The sequence below is a fragment of the Euleptes europaea genome, chromosome 16, assembly GCF_029931775.1.
Source record: "Euleptes europaea isolate rEulEur1 chromosome 16, rEulEur1.hap1, whole genome shotgun sequence".
NCBI classification, from domain to species: domain Eukaryota; kingdom Metazoa; phylum Chordata; class Lepidosauria; order Squamata; family Sphaerodactylidae; genus Euleptes; species Euleptes europaea.
In genome coordinates, this window is record NC_079327.1 from 45,138,639 (window position 1) to 45,159,835 (window position 21,197).

Sequence of the window (21,197 nt, forward strand, 5' to 3'; positions counted from 1 at the left end):
CAGGAGGACAAGAGGAAATAGTGTGGGGATGTTGATGAAGGAGAAAGTGACATGCTCCTCACAAGTCTTTGCAGTTCCTCACAGTACAACCAGGTCTACCCCTGTAGTCATAAACCTGTAGAAAATTTCCAGGGAGGGTGCCAGGGGAAAGGAGGAAAAACTGGAGCAAATCAAGGTAGTTTGGTTGGCAGGTGGGAAGGAGAGAAGAAAGAAAAGGGGAGAGGCTATAGAGCCGTGTTGGCGAACCTATGGCACGCGTGCCCACTTTGGCACTCGTAGCCCTCTCTGCCGGCACGCACGGGTAAGTGGCTCGTCTGCCCCCTCCCGAGCCTCCCGTCCTGCACTTCAAAAGGCCTCCCGGGTCGTCTGGGCCCCTCCCTCTCTCAGCTGATCTGCGGCCAGCTCAGCTGTTCCTCCAAGCCGCTGGCCTTTCCGGCTCTGCCCCGCCCATCTCTACCTCGGATTCCCGGCGTGCCTCATGGTTCCTGCCTCGTGGTTCCTGCACTGCGCGTGGCCGGCCGGGGACGAAGGCGTTGAACTTGGGCTGCTGGTGATGGGAGGCCGCCTGGGGCTCCCAGCAGGAAGGATGAGTGCCACGCCGGGAGAGGGGCTGCTGCTCTCTGGCCCCCTCAATCCCCCCCTTGCTTCTTCTCTTCCTTTGCATCAGGGGGCCCGCTTTCTCTGGAGAAAGGAGCCTTCCAGCCCGTCTGCTTCCCCCCCTCCCCGGGGGTTCCCTCCATTGCAGGGTTTCTCTGGGGCTTCTTCTTGGACATTTATGCATGGGGGGGTGTTCCCCCTTTGAAGAAGAAGCTCCTCGTTTCTTTCTGGGCAAAAACGCACGGGAGATTTTGCCTTCGATTTGCCGCTCTGTAGGTACACATTTTTCCCCATCTGAATTCTCAAAACTGCATGGGGGCTTATTGTTGAGTTCTGACAATTTGGCTGGGGCAAATGTGCGTTTGGAGAGCAGAGTTTAGAGAATTCAGATGGAGAAAATGTGCATCCAGAAAGCAGCAAATCCCAAGGCAAAACCTCCCATGCATAAATGGCCTTTCCTTTTCTTCTCGCCCTCTCTTGCTCCCTCTCCACCCCCGTCCCCGGCTCTAACTAAGCTGCTGGCAATTTGGCATTGCCCCCCCCCCATCCCTTCTTTGCAACACCCCTCCCCGCCTTCCGACTGGGATAGAGGGGCTCGGGGTCTCCGCTCCGGCTTGTATCTGAGGAAGGGACCTCTGGCTCTCCAAAGAGAGAGGCTCTTTCTTGCCCGGGAGGTTTTGCCTTGGATTTGCCACTCTCTAGGTGCACATTTCCCCCGTCTGAATTCTCAAAACTACATGGAAGCTTATTGTTGAGTTTTGAGAATTCGGATGGGGGAAATGTGCATCTAGAGAGCAGCAAATCCAAGCCAAAACCTCCCATGCATAAATGGCTAGATCTCTCTCCCCCCCACTCCCCGCAAATCTTTTTGGTCTCTAAGGTGCTGCAGGACTTGAACCAAACTATGCATGACTCCAAATGTGCGGGAATGCCTAAACTAAAACCTCAGTATTCAGGTTAAATTGCCGCATTGGCACTCGGCGATAAATAAGTGGGTTTTGGGTTGCGGTTTGGACACTCGGTCTCTAAAAGGTTCGCCATCAGGGCTATAGAGGCTTTCAGGGAGGGGAAAGAGGAAACAGTGGGGGAGGGGAAATTGAAATGCCTCCACGCAAGTCCTTTAGGTCTCCTGCTTGTTAGATTATCAATATATCTATTTCTTAATATAGCTAAATCTGTGGATTTTTAAATCAAGCACAGATGAGAAATATCTTTCTACAAACCTAAAAAAAAGGCCAATGTTTACACAAACATAGGAAATCTAAAAAGAAAACACATTGGGAGATTAAAATCCTTCAAAATAACAGAAATATCACCTTAGCTTTAAGAAATGAATGCCCTCCATGGCCACTGCGTAACAATCACAACACTGTCATCCTTCCAGCCTTGGTTTCTGTAGGGGGAGGGGCACCTTGCCAGGGCTATTTGAGACTTTGAAGGAAGATTCATTGGTGCCAGGCCCAAGAACCACCACCAGTGACTCACCTAGACTCGGCTGCTGGCTACTGCTCAACAGCAGCTACCTCATGAAAGCCAGTGAGGTATAAATGGTTAGGGTTTCAGACTAAGGTCTGGGAGACCCAGGTTCAAATCTCCACTCTGCCATGGAAGTTCACTGAGTAACATTAAGCCATTCATACATACTCAGCCTAATGTACCTCATAGGGTTGTTGTGAGGATTGAATGGAGGAGAGGGAAATTATGTAAGCTGCTCTGGCTCCCCATTGTGAAGAAAACAGGGGAATAAATGAAGTAAATAAATAATACATATAGCTCAAGATAGGGAAGCAGGTAAAAGGTAGCTAGCTTGTTTGGGAAAAAGAGAAGGAAGCAGGGAAAGGTGAGGATATGGGGGTTGCCAGGAGGAGGGAAAAACATGGTTAGGAAGGAGACAAGGAGAAATGAGGTGCCCTATGCAAGCTCTTGCTGGTTCCCCACCATGCAATTTGACCTGGCCCAGCAGCCACCACTGTGCAACTAGTTTTCTCAGGTAGAGGCTGCTAGGGGGAGGGAAGGAGGGAAAGTTGAAGACAGATCCACAGATAGGTAGGTTGGCTGGGGAGTAGGAAAGAGAGAAGAAAGCAGGAAAAGGGGAGAAACTATGGGGGCTTTCAGGGGAGGGAAAGAGGAAATAGTAGGGAGGGAGAATGAGGTGGCCCCCACATGACCCTGTACCCCCCCACTTGTGTTATTATATAACTGAATAGCTTTTTTACCTCTATTATTTATGCTGTAACACAAAAAGAATCACATGGCTTTAGCTTTTAAAATGGACATTTGATTGAAGTATACATTTTAGTAGGCTAGAGCAGATTTGTTCAAATGGATGATTTATACACATTCAGAGAGGAAAAAATGTTAGTAGGGAAAAGACATGACATATAATTGTCAATATTGCCTCAAAAGTGTTAGATAAGTGATGTGTACGCATGTCTCTCACAGAAACAATTCATGAAACATATCTTTCAAGAAATCTGTTAGTCTTCCAAGTGCCTCAAACCACCTTTTGCTACAGTGGTATTACCATGGTAGTGTTCCAGTTGGGCAACCTTGGTTTGTGATTCATATTGCATATCAGGGGTTTCAGTCAGATTTAGGGCTATAACGGCTTTTTGTTAAAAAAAACCCACTGGTAATCTTTAGCGGCAAACAGTCTTGTCTGTTGGTCGTCAGTATGGGGCCCTCCTCATCAGAAGAGAATTCTCCCTCCTGCTTAGCTTCCTCATCAGATTCTACAGTTAAATTGGGATAGCCTTCTTGATGGCTAGGCCCTTCCATCTGGGAACTGGCTTTCCTCACTGCTTTAGTGGGCCATGGCTGAGCAATCTTCCAATGTGAAGGGGAAACAGGCCTTCCTTCAGTTTCTTTACTATAGTAAGGACGGGAGGATGAGGCGGCTCTGGAGGAAGCCACGAAGGTCGGCTGCAAAGAATGCAGCTCCTCCCTGAGTGACAGAATTGCCTCCCTCAAGGGTGAAAACTCTGATTGGGCTGTTTGAGAGGCACTCGCTAACCTGGTTGGGGGGGTGGAAACGTTACCAGTCGAAGATCTTCCTGCTGCGGATAGCTCTGAATTCTCTCAACTGGGAGCTCCAAGACTGCATGGAGGATCAGTCACCCCATCCTGGCTGCCAACTAGCTGGCTGGGAAGCTGCCAAAAAGACCCATAGCATATTCGCGCTTTTTTGGACCTCCGGATCGGGCCTCTTGTGTTTAGCAACAATGGCCACATTCTCTCACCGCTGTTTCTTTACTGGGTTGTGGGAATGGCTGCCAGAGGGTATTTTTTGAAGATCTTGCTTGGAGGATAAGTGACCTGATACATGGTCTACCTCCGCTAAATCATCGTCTGCCATTTTGTCTCTGGAGGCCATTTTGAGCCATTCTTCTCACAGTTAATAGTTAAAGGAAACAAAAAGCAGGAAATTAAAGAATAAGTAATTTTATAGAACAGGATGGAAACAGATAGGAGATCAAGAAGAGGTATTTAAGGTAAAATCTGAAGGACAGAGAAGTTTCCACTAAGAACTACAACTGAGAGCTAACTGCTATCACTACTTCTCCCTCTGAAGCAGGAAGGAAACTGAGGCGATTCCAATCAAGGAGACAGGAAGAAGAAATCAGATTGTGCAACTGACAGGAATCACCCAACTTTCAAGATGCCCTTTGCCTCAGAGCGAGAACTGAAAAATCTTTCCTTATTATTTTTTTAGCAGATAAAAATAGTCAGATTACGGAGAAGATTGCAAAATTTTTCACTTTAGCAAAATCTATTTGTGCTTCATTGGGGGAGTGATGTTTTATTGTATTTAACTATAAATTTTTACTTGGGATTTTTAGAATTTGTAAACCATGTGATCAGAAATGATTGAACTATTGTTATTTGTCTATATTTAAATTATTTAATTATCACAGTTGTTGACCGTGATAATAAATATATATAATATCTCAATGTGTAGAGAAGTGGGATCAACTACAGCACAATATACAGAAGATTTACTACAAGTCCCAAAGTTATATATTTACAGAAAGCTTATTTATCAACAAGTTTAAGGAAATGAAAGGTAAATATAGAGAACACTATTTCTTCAAGGCCAGAAATAATTTCAGAATGAAATATCTTCAAACCTCCCAGCCAGCTATTAAGTTGCCTGTATTCAGTGCACATACACCCAATGGATACAGCACACACCCTATGGGAAATGTGGGGGTGTTCAGATGTACAGCAGATAAACAAGCAGTAACAGGCAGTACTTATCAGCATACTGACACATCTGTGTTCAGCAGACCTCAGTACAAAGCAGTGGTGCTCATTGTAAAGATCAATCTGAGTAATATGCAAGCACACAGTGCATTCCTAAAGAGAGTTACTCCAGTCTAAGCCCATTGAAATGAATGGGCTTAGACTGGAGTAACTCTCCTTAGGAATGCACTGTTCAAACATTTAACACAGAACAGCCTATCCAGCAACTTACACCTAGGTGTGTAACCATTAAGTCACAGCTGATTTATAACAACCCTGTAGAGCAGGGGTGTTGAACTCATTTGTTACGAGGGCCGGATATGACATGTCACTTGGTGGGGGCCGAGCCATACCTCCTCAGCCCAGATTGAGAACAGGGGTGTGTGTGTGGCTGGCTCACGGGCCGGATAAGAGCACTCAAGGGGCCACATCCGGCCCCTGGGCCTTATGTTTGACACATTAACACAGCACAGCCTACCCAGCAACTTATACCTAGGTGTGTAACCATTAAGTCACAGCTGATTTATAACAACCCTGTAGAGCAGGGGTGTCGAACTCATTTGTTACAAGGGCCGGATATGACATAAATGTCACTTGGTGGGGGCCCAGCCATACCTCCTCAGCCCAGATTGAGAACAGGGTGTGTGTGTGGCTGGCTCACGGGCCAGATAAGAGCACTCAAAAGGGCACATCTGACCCCCAGGGCCTTATGTTTGACACCCCTGCTGTAGAGTGTTCAAGGCAATACATGAACAGAGATTGTTTGCCATTGCCTGCCTCTGCCCAGCAATCTGAGACTTCCTTGGTGATTTCCCATCCAAGTACTAACCAGGGCCGACCCTGCGTAGCTTCTGATATCTGATGAGGTCGGGCTAGCCTGGGCCCTCCAGGTCAGGGTAGCTTACACCTTACTTTCTTTTATTTAAAAAATGTCATATGATCTTCCACAAGTCAAAGAAATAAAGTACAATATAAAATCAGAAAAATCATCAATACACGAAAATTCAAAATGCAAACACCAAAAAGGCAGAACTCTTTGTCAGCCAAATGTCTACTGGAACAGAAGCATCTTGCATTACTTTTAAAAGCTTAACAGTGACGTGGCTTTATGACTCTCTTCTGGAAGGAGGCTCCAGAGTCTAGGAGTGACTGCTATGAAAGCCTTGCTTCTCACTGCCATCCTGACCTGCCTCAGCAATGTACACCTATAACCTACCACTACACTCAGCAGAGTCTGAAGCCTTTCTCCAGCCCAAGGAGCCAAGTGGCTCTTCCCTCAAGGGGAAACAGCATACATTCTTACAGCCATCTTGTGATTAATCAGACTTTTTACCCTTGCTTGTTTTCAACTGGTAGATTTCTTTCATGTTCTTTAAGACCAGATGAAACACACAAAATCTGTAATTGGGTCTTCTCAAAAAAGCAGCCATGAGAAACTGGACTGGGGCTACAACATGGAATAGAGGGGAGTTAAATCCCTCCTCCCAACATGTTATTTCCCCAAGAGAAGCTAGTGCCCTGACTTGCTTTAAGCCCAGTACAGAAAAGAGACAGGCACAGGGGAAGAGGTTTAACGCCCCCACAGTACCAGCTCAGTGACTTGATCAAAACTGGATCCCCAGAAGCAGATTTTTGAGAAAACTGAAGGTGGCAGGAGGTGCTTCCATGGATCTCCTGCATCTTGTCTCAGAAGGTAGTATTAGTTACAATGTATGAAGACTCAACCATGACTTGGATAGCCCGATCTGATCAGATCTCAGAAGCTAATCAGGGTTGGCCCTGGTTAGTGTTTGGATGGGAGATCACCAAGAACGTTCAGGATTAGGAAGCAAAGGCTGGTAATGGCAAACCACCTCTGAATTTCTCTTACCTTGAAAATCCCACAGGGTTGCTTTTTCCATAAGTCAGCTGTGACTTGAAGACAAAAATCAATAAAGACTCGATTAATTCAAAACTTAACTGTTTATGTGCCAATCCAACTGAAAAGCAAGATCCATTCTGTTATAATACCTTAATTCCTATAACCATAAACACATTCCAGAGATTACCAAGATTCATACTGGGCTCTGTGAACCTTTTCATATAAAAACCATTCTAAGTACAACATTTTAGCATATCTCAGCAGTTTGGATTACAAACAGAAATGGAAAAAATGTCAAAAAACTAACACCATTTCACTCATGATAAAATATTTTTTGTAAATCTGACAAAGCTAATAGAAAAACTTTCAATAATATCTAACTCCATAAGGATATTTCGTCATCAGGGTGGAGTTAAAGCTGGCAAAATCTATAAAGCGAGTCCCAACCCAGAGCTTCTCAGTTGTGCCTGTAGTGCCTCTGGGTTAGAGAATAAGGTAAAGTATGCTTTATATATATATATACAGTGTCTTTTTAAATATTTCATACGAATGTACTATTTTAAAGTGAATTGCATTATGCTGGATATAAAGTATTTTTATTTCTCCTATCACAATTGCTTTAGAAATAAGTAGTTTTCCTGTGAAGAAAATAATGCACCTTCATAAACACTGGAAAGTTTATATATAATAAGGTCAACGAGTATAATTGCTTTTGTGTGGGCAGAATTAAAAATTTCTTTGTAAAAGAACTTACTTAACTGTAATAGTTATATATACTCCTACTATTTTTCCAATTGAATGTAGCAAACTTTTTTGTCGGCTGTCAAATTCAAACATTGTATTTTCTCCTTACAGACCTCAAAAATATTAACTTCGGGTTTTCTTTTCCAGCTTTTCTTCAAAAGCATTTTGGCATTTTTTAAGACACAAAAATATGGCCAATATGACTAGTGATGAACTTTTAAAACTTTTTACTCAGTTTGCGATGAAAGAGGGTGGTAACCATCTGCTCTCCATGTCAGGACTTAACAACTTGCTTCAGACTCATTTCTCAAACCTTTTGGTAAGTTTTTCCAAAATTATATCAAATATACTGCCAGTTACATTTATTTGTTTACTTACTTAATTTATATCCTGCTTCTCTCCCCAATGGGGACCCAAAGCAACTTATATCATTCTCCTCTCCTTCATTGTATCCTACCAACAACCCTGTGAGGCTGAGAGTATGGGACTGGCCAAAGGTCACCCAGCAAGCTTCCAGGGCACAGTGGGGATTAGAACCTGTTTTTCCCAGATGCTAGCCCAACATTTTAGTCATTCTACCATGCTGGTTCTTACATGGTGTAGCATAAATCAGGGGTCACCACCATGGTGCCCGCCAACTTTTCCTGGTGTCCACCAAATGTTTTTAGAAAGTGATCAGGGTGAGGTGGGGCTTTTGCCCAGCAAAGCTTCTAATTGGTTGTGCAGATTTTTAAAAATGTTGGTTTGGCAGCAGCTACAACCACAGCATAAGGATGGTCACTTTGTAACTGTAGTGACTATTTTAGAGCTGGCTCCACCTCCTATGACAGCTGTTTTGTGGCAGATATTTTGTGGCTGCAGCCACCATAATGTGTCAGAATTCCAAAGGTGCCTGCAGACTAGAAAAGGTTGGGGACCCCTGGTGTAAATAGTTCCAAATTCCACAACCGTCTTCAAATATCTCATTTTTCCATTTTTTTCTCGACTTCTATACTTTTAATTAACATTTCAAGATTTTCCTCTGGAAAACAAGTATCTATTAGATTATATAAATTGGGCAGTCTATAAATGTATTTAGAGAGGATTCCCCCCCTTAAATCTATGGAAATGAAGTCAAGGAAATTGAATTGCAATAGCATACAATTAAGAAAACAGAAGTCTTATTTTAGTAAGAGACAATAAATTTTTGAAAGTTTTTAAAGAGAATGGAAGGGTGACACTGAACTGTAGAAAACATGAAGGATCCCCCCTAAAACAAATACTACAGTGGATAAATGTCTCAACAATAACAGTGAACTAGGAATGTGCAAAAAAGTCTTATTCTTTTGTCATTTGAAAAGTTGTCTCAGGTTATTTCATATCAGAACTAAACAAATTGTTATTAGGAAACCAGTCTGTCTTCAGGGCAAGGATCTACCAATGGCCAAGAAGGAACAAAACCCAGGCCCTCTGCCAAGATCCCACCCCACCCGATTTAGTATAGTATAATGACTAAAGTATTGGGATATGAGAGACCGGGGTACAAATCCTTGCTCAGCAATGAAGTTCACTGGTGATCTTGGTCAAGCACTCTCTCTTGGCCTACCTTACAAGATTGTTGTGAAAATAAAATGTACAAAGGGAGAACTAAGTATGCTGCCCTGAGGTCCCTGGAAGAAGGACAGGACAAATTCTACTAGATACATAAAACAAATAAAATGTTTCCTTCTATTCCCTGTAGGGCATGTGGGTTCTAGCTAGTGCAAATGTCCTATTTTCAGGAGGAGGGAGAAACAAATCACGGTCTCTGTGCTTCTCTGACTACCCCCTTCAGTCTCTTCTTATGAACTTCCACAGCTCCAAGTACAGCCTTTTCCTTGCTGACTTCGCATACATGCAGCCCAAGATAAAGGAATAGCTTATGTGAACAAGGCCTGTCCCGATGCAGAATTCCAAAGTTAATGAGACATCACAATAACTTGCACAGAACTGTCAAACAGGACAATCCTGTTTGGTGGGAAGTGGGCTAATTGTTCTGGTTGGGCAACATTCCTCTCACTTAAATATCTGCTAAATCTCGCTCACCTTCTCCCACTTGCCTTCCTGCCACTTGGAAAAACAAAGCTGGACAAAAAGGCACCAGAATAACTGTCCAGTTAGAAGGCTTATGCCTGCTGCCAAATGTTGGAAATACTTTTTCTATATTCCTGAATGAGGCCAATTTTGGGTTAATTCTTATTAGAGACAAATATCTCAGCTATGGATGGGTTTAGGACAATGTACTCCAGGGCCATCTAACTAGCAAAACAAAGCCCATAAGAATTTTTGCCAAAACTTTGAACCTAGAGCAACACATTTCAATGGCAGGGAAACATCCAAAAAGCTCCAGAAGGTTCAACAGATATATGGACTAGTAAAGGGAACATCATCTGTCATGGCAGTCACTGAGGATCCAAGCTAGAAAGAATAAAAATGGGTGTACCAAAGTGGTTCTAGCAAATTTTGCTTAATTTCTGTTAATAACAAAATAGAAATACTAGGGTCTTTCTCAATATGTAATCCAATCATTTCTGTGGGATGCTATAAAAAGACACATATATTACACACAATTAAGTATGCAGTAAATCTCTTAAAAGTAAAGTTACTGCTAATTTCTGTTATAACTCTCTACTGAGAGTAGTAATTTTTGGAAATGGAAGTATTTTCTTAATATACCTGGGTAAAACTGTTTACAAGCAAATTTTTAAATAGTTTGCATAAGTTTATTATTTTTTTCATTCAACTAGAACAGTAAAAATTCAGCTTAAAGTTTTACAATACCACTCTTTAGGGCCAGTGATAACTCATGGCTAGAGTTCTTAGGTTGTCCACCACACAGAATCAGTTTCAAGACCCAATTTAGGAGTTTCCCGCACAGGGATGTTTGTGTGCTTTCCGTGTTGTTGCTGCAACTGCCAACACAGAAAGAATAAAAATGGGTGTGCCAAAGTGGTACCAGCTAATTTTGGTTAATTTCTGTTGATAACAAAGTAGGAATAAGTGTCTTTCTCAATATGAAATCCAGTCATTTCTGTGGAATGTTATAAAAAGACACATATATTACACCACAGGTCTTTGCTGGGCAAAGGGGACACTCTCCTCCCTTTTCACCAGTGGAAAAGCTAGTTGGAATTTACCTAATTCTTAACATTATGAAACAACTGGGATTTTTTAAAATAAAAAAGTGTACCCACTCTGTTTTGTATATAAAAAGGCAACTATAATTGATCAAGAACTTTTTTTTATTCCATTGACATAATTCCATTGACATAATGTAGCCTAAACATTTTCCTTGAATTAATGTCTGTTCTGAAAATGTCTAAACTGTTCTTGTTTGTTTTCCATTCTCCCCCACCGCAGGGTTCATTCTCTCTCGGTGATGTAGCCAAATATGTGGAGGTAAATAAAGAAGGAAAAATCACCTTTGATGTTTTTAAGACACTGATGAGCAAGATAAGTGGATTGTCTTCTTTGAGTGGATTAACAAGTCTGATCTCCTAAAGATCCCATGATGAGGAAGAACACAGAGGGGGAACCCCTTGTGAGATCTGAACCAATACTACTATGCACATTAAGTATGCCTTTGCATTAAAAAATCTATTTTTTAAACTAAATTTAATAATTGTGAAAATATAGATATCATTTAATAAAAATCTACTTTAGTTTAAAAGCATGTTTGTTTGATGATTGGTAAAAACCTGGTAGTGATTTTCCCCAGTAATTTCAAAAGAATTAGTCTAAAATGCTACAGAAAGTTTATCCTAGTGTGGCAATTCCACCTGCTATCTGTAGTTACTAGCAGAACAACCATGGGTCCTGAGAATCTTGTCCTTAGTTGAGAATTTCTGTGGGGTCCTCACGCTTTCTGAACCTGTGGGCACCCTTAGATTTCCAACACAGGGTGTGGGGCAGAAACACAGAATGGCTGCCTCAGGAGGCAGACCCACATACACATAGAGGAAGCCTAAGTGCAGGAGACAAGAAGAGTAATTTTTAAAAATACACTGGGGAAAAGGTGTGTGAGAGGGAATAAAACCAGCAGTGCAATGGTAGCTGCTGAAAATTTTTTATTTTAATCCACACAGCCCATCAGATTTTCAATGGCCAATCAGAAGCCCTGCTGGGGAAAGCCCCCTTTGGCCCCACCCACTTTCTAAAAGCATTTGGCAGGCACCAGGAAATGTGTCAGCGGGTGCCATGGTGCCCAGGTAGGGTTGCCAGGTCCCTCTTTGCCACCGGGGGGAGATTTTGGGGGCGGAGCCTGAGAAGGGTGGGGTTTGGGGAGGGGAGGGTCTTCAATGCCATAGTTCAATTGCCAAAGCGTCCATTTTTCACCAGGTGATCTGATCTCTATCGGCTGGAGATCAGTTGTATTAGCTGGAGATCTCATGCTACTACCTGGCAGTTAGCAACCCTATGCCCAGGGGAACCACGATGGGGAGCCTTGCCCTAGTCGAATGCCTTCCCGCAAAAGGGCAATTATGCCACAGAACTAGACTGCTGAAGTTCAAGACTAGGTGAGAAGGAAGCTTAGCAATCTTGCCCTGTTGGGGTGGGGAGAGTTCCCAAGTTTAATCCCCCTAATACTCCACATGGGCTCCAGACTGTCATTTTTAAAGCTAAGTAAGTGAACACTACATTTTTTACTAACAAATTCCACATTTTAATGTGTTGTGTCAAATAGCACTTCTTTCGTCAGTCTGAATTTTCTGCCCATAAATTTCACTCATGATTTTATAAACCTATATATACCCCTTCTAGCCATCTCTTTGAAAAGGTAATAAAAACATAACTTCTTTAAACTTTTCCTTGTAATGAATATGCTCCAACTCCTTGATCAATTTTGTTTTCGTTTAATGTAAATGTTCTATTTCAAATATATCCTTTCACAAGTAGGGCATCCAGAACTGCCCTCCATATTATAAATGTGAATACAAGATACATTGTTTTATTATAAAATCATTATGTAACTGTATTTCCAATTCTTTTCCAATTCTACAGCACACTGATACTTTTATGAGTTTTTCATGGTTTCAAGATGAGACCAATTCAGACCCTGTCAGTATGTGAAGTCCATTTTGGCACAATGTGTGTTGCCTGGCACCTAGAAATGATGTATTTCATCCACTGTTCTGTTGTCCAATGTGAGGTTAATAGTATTCATTCAAACACCCTACTGTTCACCTTCCTTCATCGTGGAACTATCTGTTCCTATTTGTCAGGTCCTTGCTTTAACCAGTTATTGACCCATAGTAAGATTTGTACCCCATCACATTGCTGCTTTAGAAGCCTTTAATAAGGGGCTTAATCAAAAAACTTATTGAAAAGTCCAAGCACATACATTTCTGCAACATTTGTGTGGTCTCTCTGTATAGAATATGAAACATAATATTCATTATTTTGTATATGATTATATGATCACACTAAAATATATACCATTATTCCCTGTCATTTTTCCTATTCGAATAGCAGATTTTAAAAAACAGGTTTGATTAAAACCAATGATTTGCAAGGGAAGGTTGACTCTCGAAAGCTTATACCCTGAAAATTTTGTTGATCTCTAAGGTGTTACGGGATTTGAATCTAGCCTCTATTCAGCAGTCTCTTAACTCTAACAATTATCATTTACTAAATATAATGGAATAATCAAGAGCAAGTTTCAAGATAGGAGGCTAGAAAAGTGAATAGATCCTTCCCTGATCATGAGACCATTGCATAAATTCAAGAGGTCAAGAATACTGGTAAAGGCCTTCATATGATGTCCCAAACTCATGGTATTGAAGGTAACAGAAAAAATGACACTTGCTGAAAAAGCACACCCTTTGAATTAATCAAAACATTGTCATTGGATAGCGATCTAAAAAGTGAAATATAGTTTAAGCCACAGGAAGTTTTTTAAGAACTTTGTTTCATCAGCAAGGGTTGCAAAGCACTTAACCAGTTGTAATGCTGACATAAGTAATAGGGATATTGATTCTTTAGTTACTGCTATTCTGTTTGTGACTAATAGGTAGAGCTCCAGAAAATCTTTCAATTCAGGCAAAATCTTTTCACATGTTCACTTATTCTCTAGAAGCAATGGGAACACAATAACACAAACCACATATCTAGCTGATTGAAACTAGCACTTTTGTACACCATTCCAAAATTAGGCCAGGGTTCTTCTTCCACCACTGCAAAATTCAACCCGCGCCTGATCTTGGGGGGAAAGGATAATATTAGGTTTAACCATCCAAGGTAGGGATGGAAATTACATCCATTTGTCTTTATCTAATTCATCAAGATTCTCTTACCTTTCCCTCTGGAAGCTTCTCAGGTGTCAGGAGAAATTATGGAAGTTTATCAGGGGTTAAGCACCAACATGATCTTTTCTTGCCCATCTCTTTGTACAAGTGTAACTATGCACTAGGATACCTGTCATGTTTAGTGCTTAGGTAGGAGCTTAATCAGAAGAACAGTATCAGACTAGGCTCTGGGAGACCCAGGTTCAAATTCCCACCCTGCCATAGAAGCTTGCTGAGTAACCTTGGGCCAGTCACTGTATCTCACTCTATCCCACCTCACAGCATTGTGGTGAGGATAAAATCGAGAAGATTATGTGCTGCCCTAAGCTCCTTGGATGAAGGGTGGGATAAAAATATATGAAATAAATAAATATTTTTTCCTTTAACAACTGTTTCCACTTATACCTTTCCCTCTCTAACTGGCCAGTGGTGGTGGAGTGGTTTGGAACAGAAATGATTCCAAATGACCCTGCCCCCACTAGTCATCTAACTGGCTTTGGAAGGAAAAGCATGTCTAGTGCCTTTTCTGTCCCAAACCCAGCTCTCCCATCACCTGGTCAGGGAGGAGAGAGGCTTATCACAGCAGTGACCACAGTTACTAGCTGGGGAAAGGAGAATGGGATGTCTCCTCCCCCAACATGTCCTCACAAGACCCCTGCTTGTAAACTCTAAAACTGGACTGAACTTTGTGTCAAGTAATTGCTGACTCCACGTGAGCCTATGTAGCTCTGGTATTACACCATTGGACACAAGTCAGAGATAACAAAAAGCACCTGTCTTACAGCAATGACAAAGTGCACAAGAATTAAAGATTCTAACCTCCAGGGGGATCCTGAGGATTCCCTGGAATTACAGCTTATCTCCAGACTACAGAGATCAGTTCTCCTGGAGAATTTGGATGCTTTGGAGGGTGGACTCTATGGCATTAGACCCCATTGAGATCCCTGTCCTCCTCAGGCTCCACTCCCAATCTCCAAGGGGCACTTTCACACATACTAAATAATGCACTTTCAATCCACTTTAACCATCATTTGGAAATGAATTTTGCCATTTCACACAGGGCGAAAACGCATGGTCACTTTAGCCTCCTTTATTCCCTGTTTCAGCCAGGATTCAGTCAGGATCAAATGCACGTTTGGTGAAACGCATGTGTTCGATCCTGGTTGAATCCTGGCTGAAACAGGGAATAAAGGAAGCTAAAGCGACCATGCATTTTCGCCCACAGTAAAATCCAGCTGCAAAGTGCACTGAAAGTGGATTGAAAGTGCATTATTTGGCATGCGTGAAAGCCCCCCAGGAATTTCCCAACCTGAAGACAGCAACCTACCACCACCCTCCTCACCAAGGGGTCCTGGAAACCCTAACAAGAATTTATTTAAACTCTCTCTCTCTGCACACACACACACACACAACATTTTCCTGTGATACACTCGAAGGGGTTTCCTGATATCCAGATTATACTATGAACTATTAAAACAAGAAACAAACATTAGTAAAACCAAAAACAGATTCAAACAAAGAATTTCCCTCTGAGGAATGCAACCCCGTACATATTTATCCCCTCCTATTGGCAAATCAAAGGTATTAAATTCTGTGCAACAACTTGTGGCAAATCCCACAGAAGTTACCATCCTTTACAGCATCCTACTGACTTTATCTCAGCAGAGTCCAGGACTTATTTGAATATCTATAAAAGGGGATAATTAGTACTTACGACAGGATTCTTAGTGTTTGGGTTAAATTCTGTTGAATTTGCATCTGTAAAAGAAAAAATGATGCGTTTTAATATTTTAGCCATACTAGCTTTATTCTATATTCATCATAGGGATCCTCAAGTCTGTGATTTTTTAAAGAATAAATTATACTCCTCTATTGGGTTTTGCCACCATAACGTTAATATATTCCTACAATGAACTAGTCAAAATTGTGCGATGACACTTAGCTGTATCTGTTGACGACCAGCTGGGCACCGTCCCAGAAAAACTGGCGAAATGTCTGGGCACCATGGTGAAATGGCTAAAACAGTCACTTGAAATTAAACCCAGCAACGACGGAAGTCCTGTGGTTGGGTAGGGGTGGTCCAGATTGAGGAGTCCAACTTCCCACTCTTGACAGAATTGAGCTAACACCTGCTTCCTCTGTCAAGAGTTCAGGTGTGATCCTGGATTCCTCGCTGTCTTTGGAGACCCAGGTCACAAACACTGCCAGGATGGCATTTTTCCATTCTTTGCCAAGCCTAGCAGTTAGCCCCCTTTCTGGCCCGCTCTGATCTAGCCATAGTGATTCATGCAAGTCACCTCCACGTTAGACTACCATAACTCACTCTATGCAGGGCATCCCTTAAAGCTGCACCAGAAATTACAACTGGTCCAGAATGTGGTGGCACGGGTACTCACATGGACCCCATGGAGAGCACATATACAATCTGTGCTCCACCAGCTGCACTGGCTCCAGAACTGATCAGGTTCAAGGTTTTGGTATTGACCTTTAAAGTCCTACATGGTCTGGGACTCTTGTATCTACAGGACCTCCTCTCATACCCCCAGAGAGTGTTACGCTCTAAGAGAAACAACCCCCTGGTGGTCCCTAGTCCTAGAGTTATCCAGCTGTCCTCAGTGAGGGTCAGGGCTTTTTCAGTGGAACTCTCTGGCCATTTATGCATGGTCAATGTTGATGCTCACTCAAAGCTTTCTTTAAAAATGCCTATTCAGGGTCCCAACGCAAAAGGAGACGTTCCACCCACCACCCCCTCGCCTGCTCCTTTGATCGTTTGCATAGCCATTAGCATGTGCATAGCTAACTCGCAGCTGTTGTTTTGCATAGGTCCCTCTGGTTATTCTTCGCAGCAGCAGAGGAGCAAAGACAAAAGGTCATGTTAAGTGGGCTCTTTTGTAATGCGAAGGACAGTTGTGACTGCGAAGCCAGCGCACTTTTGGAATGACGGTTCAGCGTGCAAAATTCAAAAAAATCTGTGGGCCAATTCAGCCTGGAACACGCTGCTAATTACCATGCGTAAATGGCCTCTGTCAAGTGAGATCTGGGCCCTGCAGGACCTAGCTCAGTTCTGCAGGGCCTGTAAGATGGAGTTGTTGTGCCAGGCCTATGGTTGAGGGCAGCAGCAGTCTACACATAAGCTGGCCTCCCTCCTTTCCCTCCTCACTTCTTTTTCCCTTCCCATTTCCTTTTTAAGCATCCTTTTTTTTCCTTTTTCAGGTTGGACCTTATAGACAAACATCTCCCCCTGGAATCTACATTTGACCACATCAGGGACGCCATATAGTCACAGAGACAGTGGAACAAAATGTTGAGTTTTAATTGGAAGCAATTTTATTAACCAGAAGTGACTTTATTATTATAAGTACATAATGTTGTTAAATTTTTAAATCTTGTAATTTATTATGAATGTAATTGCTGTTGGAAGCCTCCCTGAGCATGACTTTTGCCGGGCGATAGCGGAGTATAAATTGAATAAAATAAATAAATAGACGTGTTGATGGTTCACAACATATCTAAACAAACAATAAGTGCAGAGATTTAAAATTGTGATGAATGCTTTTTAAAGAACCACCTGGACTGGAGGACCTTTGTTGGTCTTTGTACTGATGGTGCTGCCGCAATGAAAAACATGCACTCTGGGTCTGATGCATAATTTTGCCAAGCAGCAAACACTGATTTGCAAGTTACTCACTGTTATGATCCGTGAAATACTAGCAAGCCAACGGAGGATTCCTAAGCTGTCTGGCTGCATAAAAATTGTAAGCCAATGCACTGAACAACCCAATCTTCAAATTATTTAGTGAGGAAATGGGTAGTGAGCATATAGGACTGTTGCTGCATATCAAAGTAAGAGGGCTGTATTGTGGCAAGGAGCTACACAGTGTCTTTGAGGTGAGATTTCTTGGTTGAAAAGAAATCTAAGCTAACAGCTCTGTTCAATAATACTGGCTTTGATCGAGTGACAAGTAGCAACATAAATGGACTTAGTGCAGAGAGCCAGCGTGGTGTAGTGGTTAAAAGCAGTAGATTGGAGCGGTGGACTCCTGGAGAACCTGGTTCGATTCCCCACTCCTCCACATTAGCAGCGGACGCTAATCTGGTGAACCGGGTTGGTTTCCCAATTCCTCCACAAGCCAGCTGGGTGACCTTGGGCCAGTCACGCTCTCTCAGCCTCGCCTACCTCACAGGGTGCCTGTTGTGTGGAGGGGAAAGGAAGGTGGTTGTAAGCTGGTTTCATTCTCCCTTAAGTGGTAGAGAAAGTCAGCATATAAAAATCAACTCTTCTTCTATTTTTGCAGGACCTTGTGCAACACTTTGTTCCTTCCTTCTTATATATATATTATAGTGCCCAGAAACTGGTTGCAGAAGATCTTGAGCAAATGGAAATGCACCTGGGGACCTAATAATTTTGACGTAATATAAGTAGCTACTGTCGCCGGCAATGGCATATAAGGTTAGATCATTACCCCTATGTAACCCATAGCAGCAGCAACAGTTCACAAGGAGAATCCAAGGATTCTACAAAGTTTAATACAATCTGTCCCTCAAAGACATAGCCTGTGCTTCAAAGTTACTGCCTGGCACTTAGAAGGATGTCACACTGACACAGTGCAACTCCAAAGAGATATCTACAGATATCTGATAGGCTTCCAGATGGGAGAAAGGACAGACAATTGAATGACTTTCAGCTGGAAGAAGGGAGATGTAACTGACTTTCAGTTCATACTGCTTTGACTTTTAGCTTGTGCTTGGATAGCAATGATCTAATGACATTGAAGTAAAGTAGCACTTGATACATGAATATGTATGTATATTTATATAGTTAAGGATGTCTTATAATGGCATGAAATACGTTGCATTATCAGTATTCTTAGCACCATGTAAATACTGTTTAAAGTTATATTATAAGTACTGTCGAAGGCTTTCACGGTCAGAGTTCATCGGTTCTTGTAGGTTATCCGGGCTGTGTGACCGTGGTCTTGGTATTTTCTTTCCTGACATTTCACCAGCAGCTGTGGCAGGCATCTTCAGAGGAGTAACACTGAAGGACAGTGTCTCTCAGTGTCAAGTGAGTAGGAAGAGTAATATATAGTCAGAAGGGGGTTGGGTTTGAGCTGAGTCATTGTCCTGCAAAGTATTAAAGGTAATGTGCTAATCATTGTCCTATAAGTAACAAGATAATGTGCTAATGAGGGTGTGGTATGTTAATGTGGAGCCATTGTATCCTGAAGTGATCTGTTAACATGTGGAATCCAAAGCTAATCCGCATGGCTATTGTAGACTGTAGTCTTTTTTAGTCTGGAGGTTTTCAGGACAGGAAGCCAAGCCTTATTCATTCTTAAACTTTCTTCTTTTCTGTTAAAGTTGTGCTGATGTTTATGAATTTCAATGGCTTCTCTGTGCAATCTGACAAAATAGTTGGTAGAATTGTCCAGTATTTCAGTGTCTTAGAATAAGACCCTGTGTCCTGTTTATAGTATAAGACTCATTATACTGTCATAAAATAGACTATGAAGTTGGAGACCTTCATAGGTCCTTCATGAGTTCTTCCTACCTATTGAAGGCAAGTACCTCATGAGGTGATGACTGCTGGCTGCTCAAGGGTAAAGGTATAACCTTAAGTAACAGATCCTTCGAGAGGACAAGGATGGAGGTCTTTGAACAGTATATAAGGAGGAGCAACCCAACCAGCAGGAGGAGAACCTGACAGGTCACTGCATATTGGCCTACACAGGTATCTCTCCATCCCTCCCCAGGATGTAAAAGGAAATCCTTGCATGGATTGGTATTCTCATGATGATAAACATATTGCTTTTGCAATTCTACCTATGACTGGAGACTGGAGAATTCCCCTAAGGGGATTCATTGCCAGACAGCCAGCCCTAGCAAGGACTGGATGTGTGGAATGAATGTCTGAATGCTACTCCATCTCGAGAGATGGAGACCCTTAGAAACCATCCATCTTAGTATGGTTTCTAAGAGTATGGGTTCTAAGAGTATAGATCTGACCATATTTGAATATGGTAACACTGAGATCTCATTGATGCTATTAGCTATATATGGGTTCTCACCAGATCTAACTAGCCTTATCCCAGTCCTGACAGACATGGAGATTGTAAAACCTTATAGCTCCCTTTACAAGTTCTTCTTTAAAGAAGCTGGGAGCTCATTCTCAGAACATGCATCAGAGATTCTCCACCTCACAGAGATAACCCTGCACATTCTCTACACTTAATTCTCATACAGAACTCTACATATAATACATGGATTAAGATCCATGGAGCTTTAAGCTCCTACAGTGGGCTATAGATTCACTCACAGAACTCTCTGAGACTGGCACACAGAGAGAATACATACAGCTCTAAGCTTACACATAGCTTACATAAAGCTCTAAGCTTACAAATAGCTTACATAAAGCTCTAAGCTTACACATAGCTTACAACTGACTGACTACAGTAATGCATAGCTTCAGCTTTGCACATACACACAGATTTTCCGGATCCTAACATACATCAGAAGCATGATAACATATAGTTTCATGATTCTATGGTTTCATGACTTCAGTCCTGATATAGACTGCATTAAGAGCTTCATACTCTAGCTCTAACATGGATACATGAAATCAGAGAGATCTGTTACCTTTGCATACAACACAGAAACAACATAACAATCAATGATTGCAACATTGATGGTTCAACAGGCATTGGAAACTTGACAGACCATACCAATCCGTGAAGGGGAGGTTTGAAATGACATGACTGGGTAATGTATGTCTAAGATTATAAGTATTCTGAAATAAGATGCTTAGAGTATTATATATGTGATCCAATGCACTAACCAACCTTTACATGATTTCTGTAACTGTATACATTCTGAAATGAAATAATATTACTCTCATATAGAGGCATAGAGATTTTTAAATGACTGCTTGCAAACATGAATGAGTTCAAGACTTATAATGTCTGAACTAATGTCACATTGAAACCATTTACATGCATATATACATTATATTCAATAAACATTATATACTTTTATGCTTCATCTTATAAATTTATTGACGCATCTCACAAGAAAGCTTACTCCGGTAAGAATTAGTGATTCCTGCCTAGTACGTGCCTTGCTGAATAAGATAACGTATCTCTTCTGAGGAAGAGGTCCATTCTAAGAGCGTAGGCACTGAAACGCGACACTACCGTGATCTTTTTCTTGCATCTCTGCTTGCATAAGAGCTCCAGCGAATTTTGTGTTGGATTCAATCTACTGAATGGATATCAAAACTAGCATACATGGCAGATGTATTTGGGCTCCTAAATGAACTGAATTTGCAGATGCAAGGTCTGTTAACTTCATCCTTCCACCTTACAACTAAGATAGAAGCTTTCAAAAACAAGTTACTTGGTTGGGGGGTAAGGGTTGATGAGGGAATATTTGATGTGTCTTGCTGCTTTTTATCT

The 21,197-nt window shown here is 41.9% G+C and overlaps 1 protein-coding gene and 1 long non-coding RNA gene across 2 annotated transcripts in view; one reads left to right on the top strand and one right to left on the bottom strand.

Moving 5' to 3' along the window:
- The window catches only part of CTPS2 (CTP synthase 2), a 69,156-nt gene that overhangs the window by 23,521 nt on the left and 24,438 nt on the right, over window positions 1–21,197 (bottom strand). Inside the window, exon 12 of the mRNA XM_056861757.1 lies at window positions 15,461–15,504. Within this exon, the coding sequence (XP_056717735.1) occupies window positions 15,461–15,504 (44 nt within the window). The remainder of the gene's footprint in view (window positions 1–15,460; window positions 15,505–21,197) is intronic.
- On the top strand, window positions 7,154–10,938 carry LOC130488156 (uncharacterized). Its single transcript, XR_008933815.1, has 3 exons — window positions 7,154–7,195; window positions 7,592–7,763; window positions 10,823–10,938. It is a non-coding gene; the product is annotated as an uncharacterized LOC130488156 (long non-coding RNA).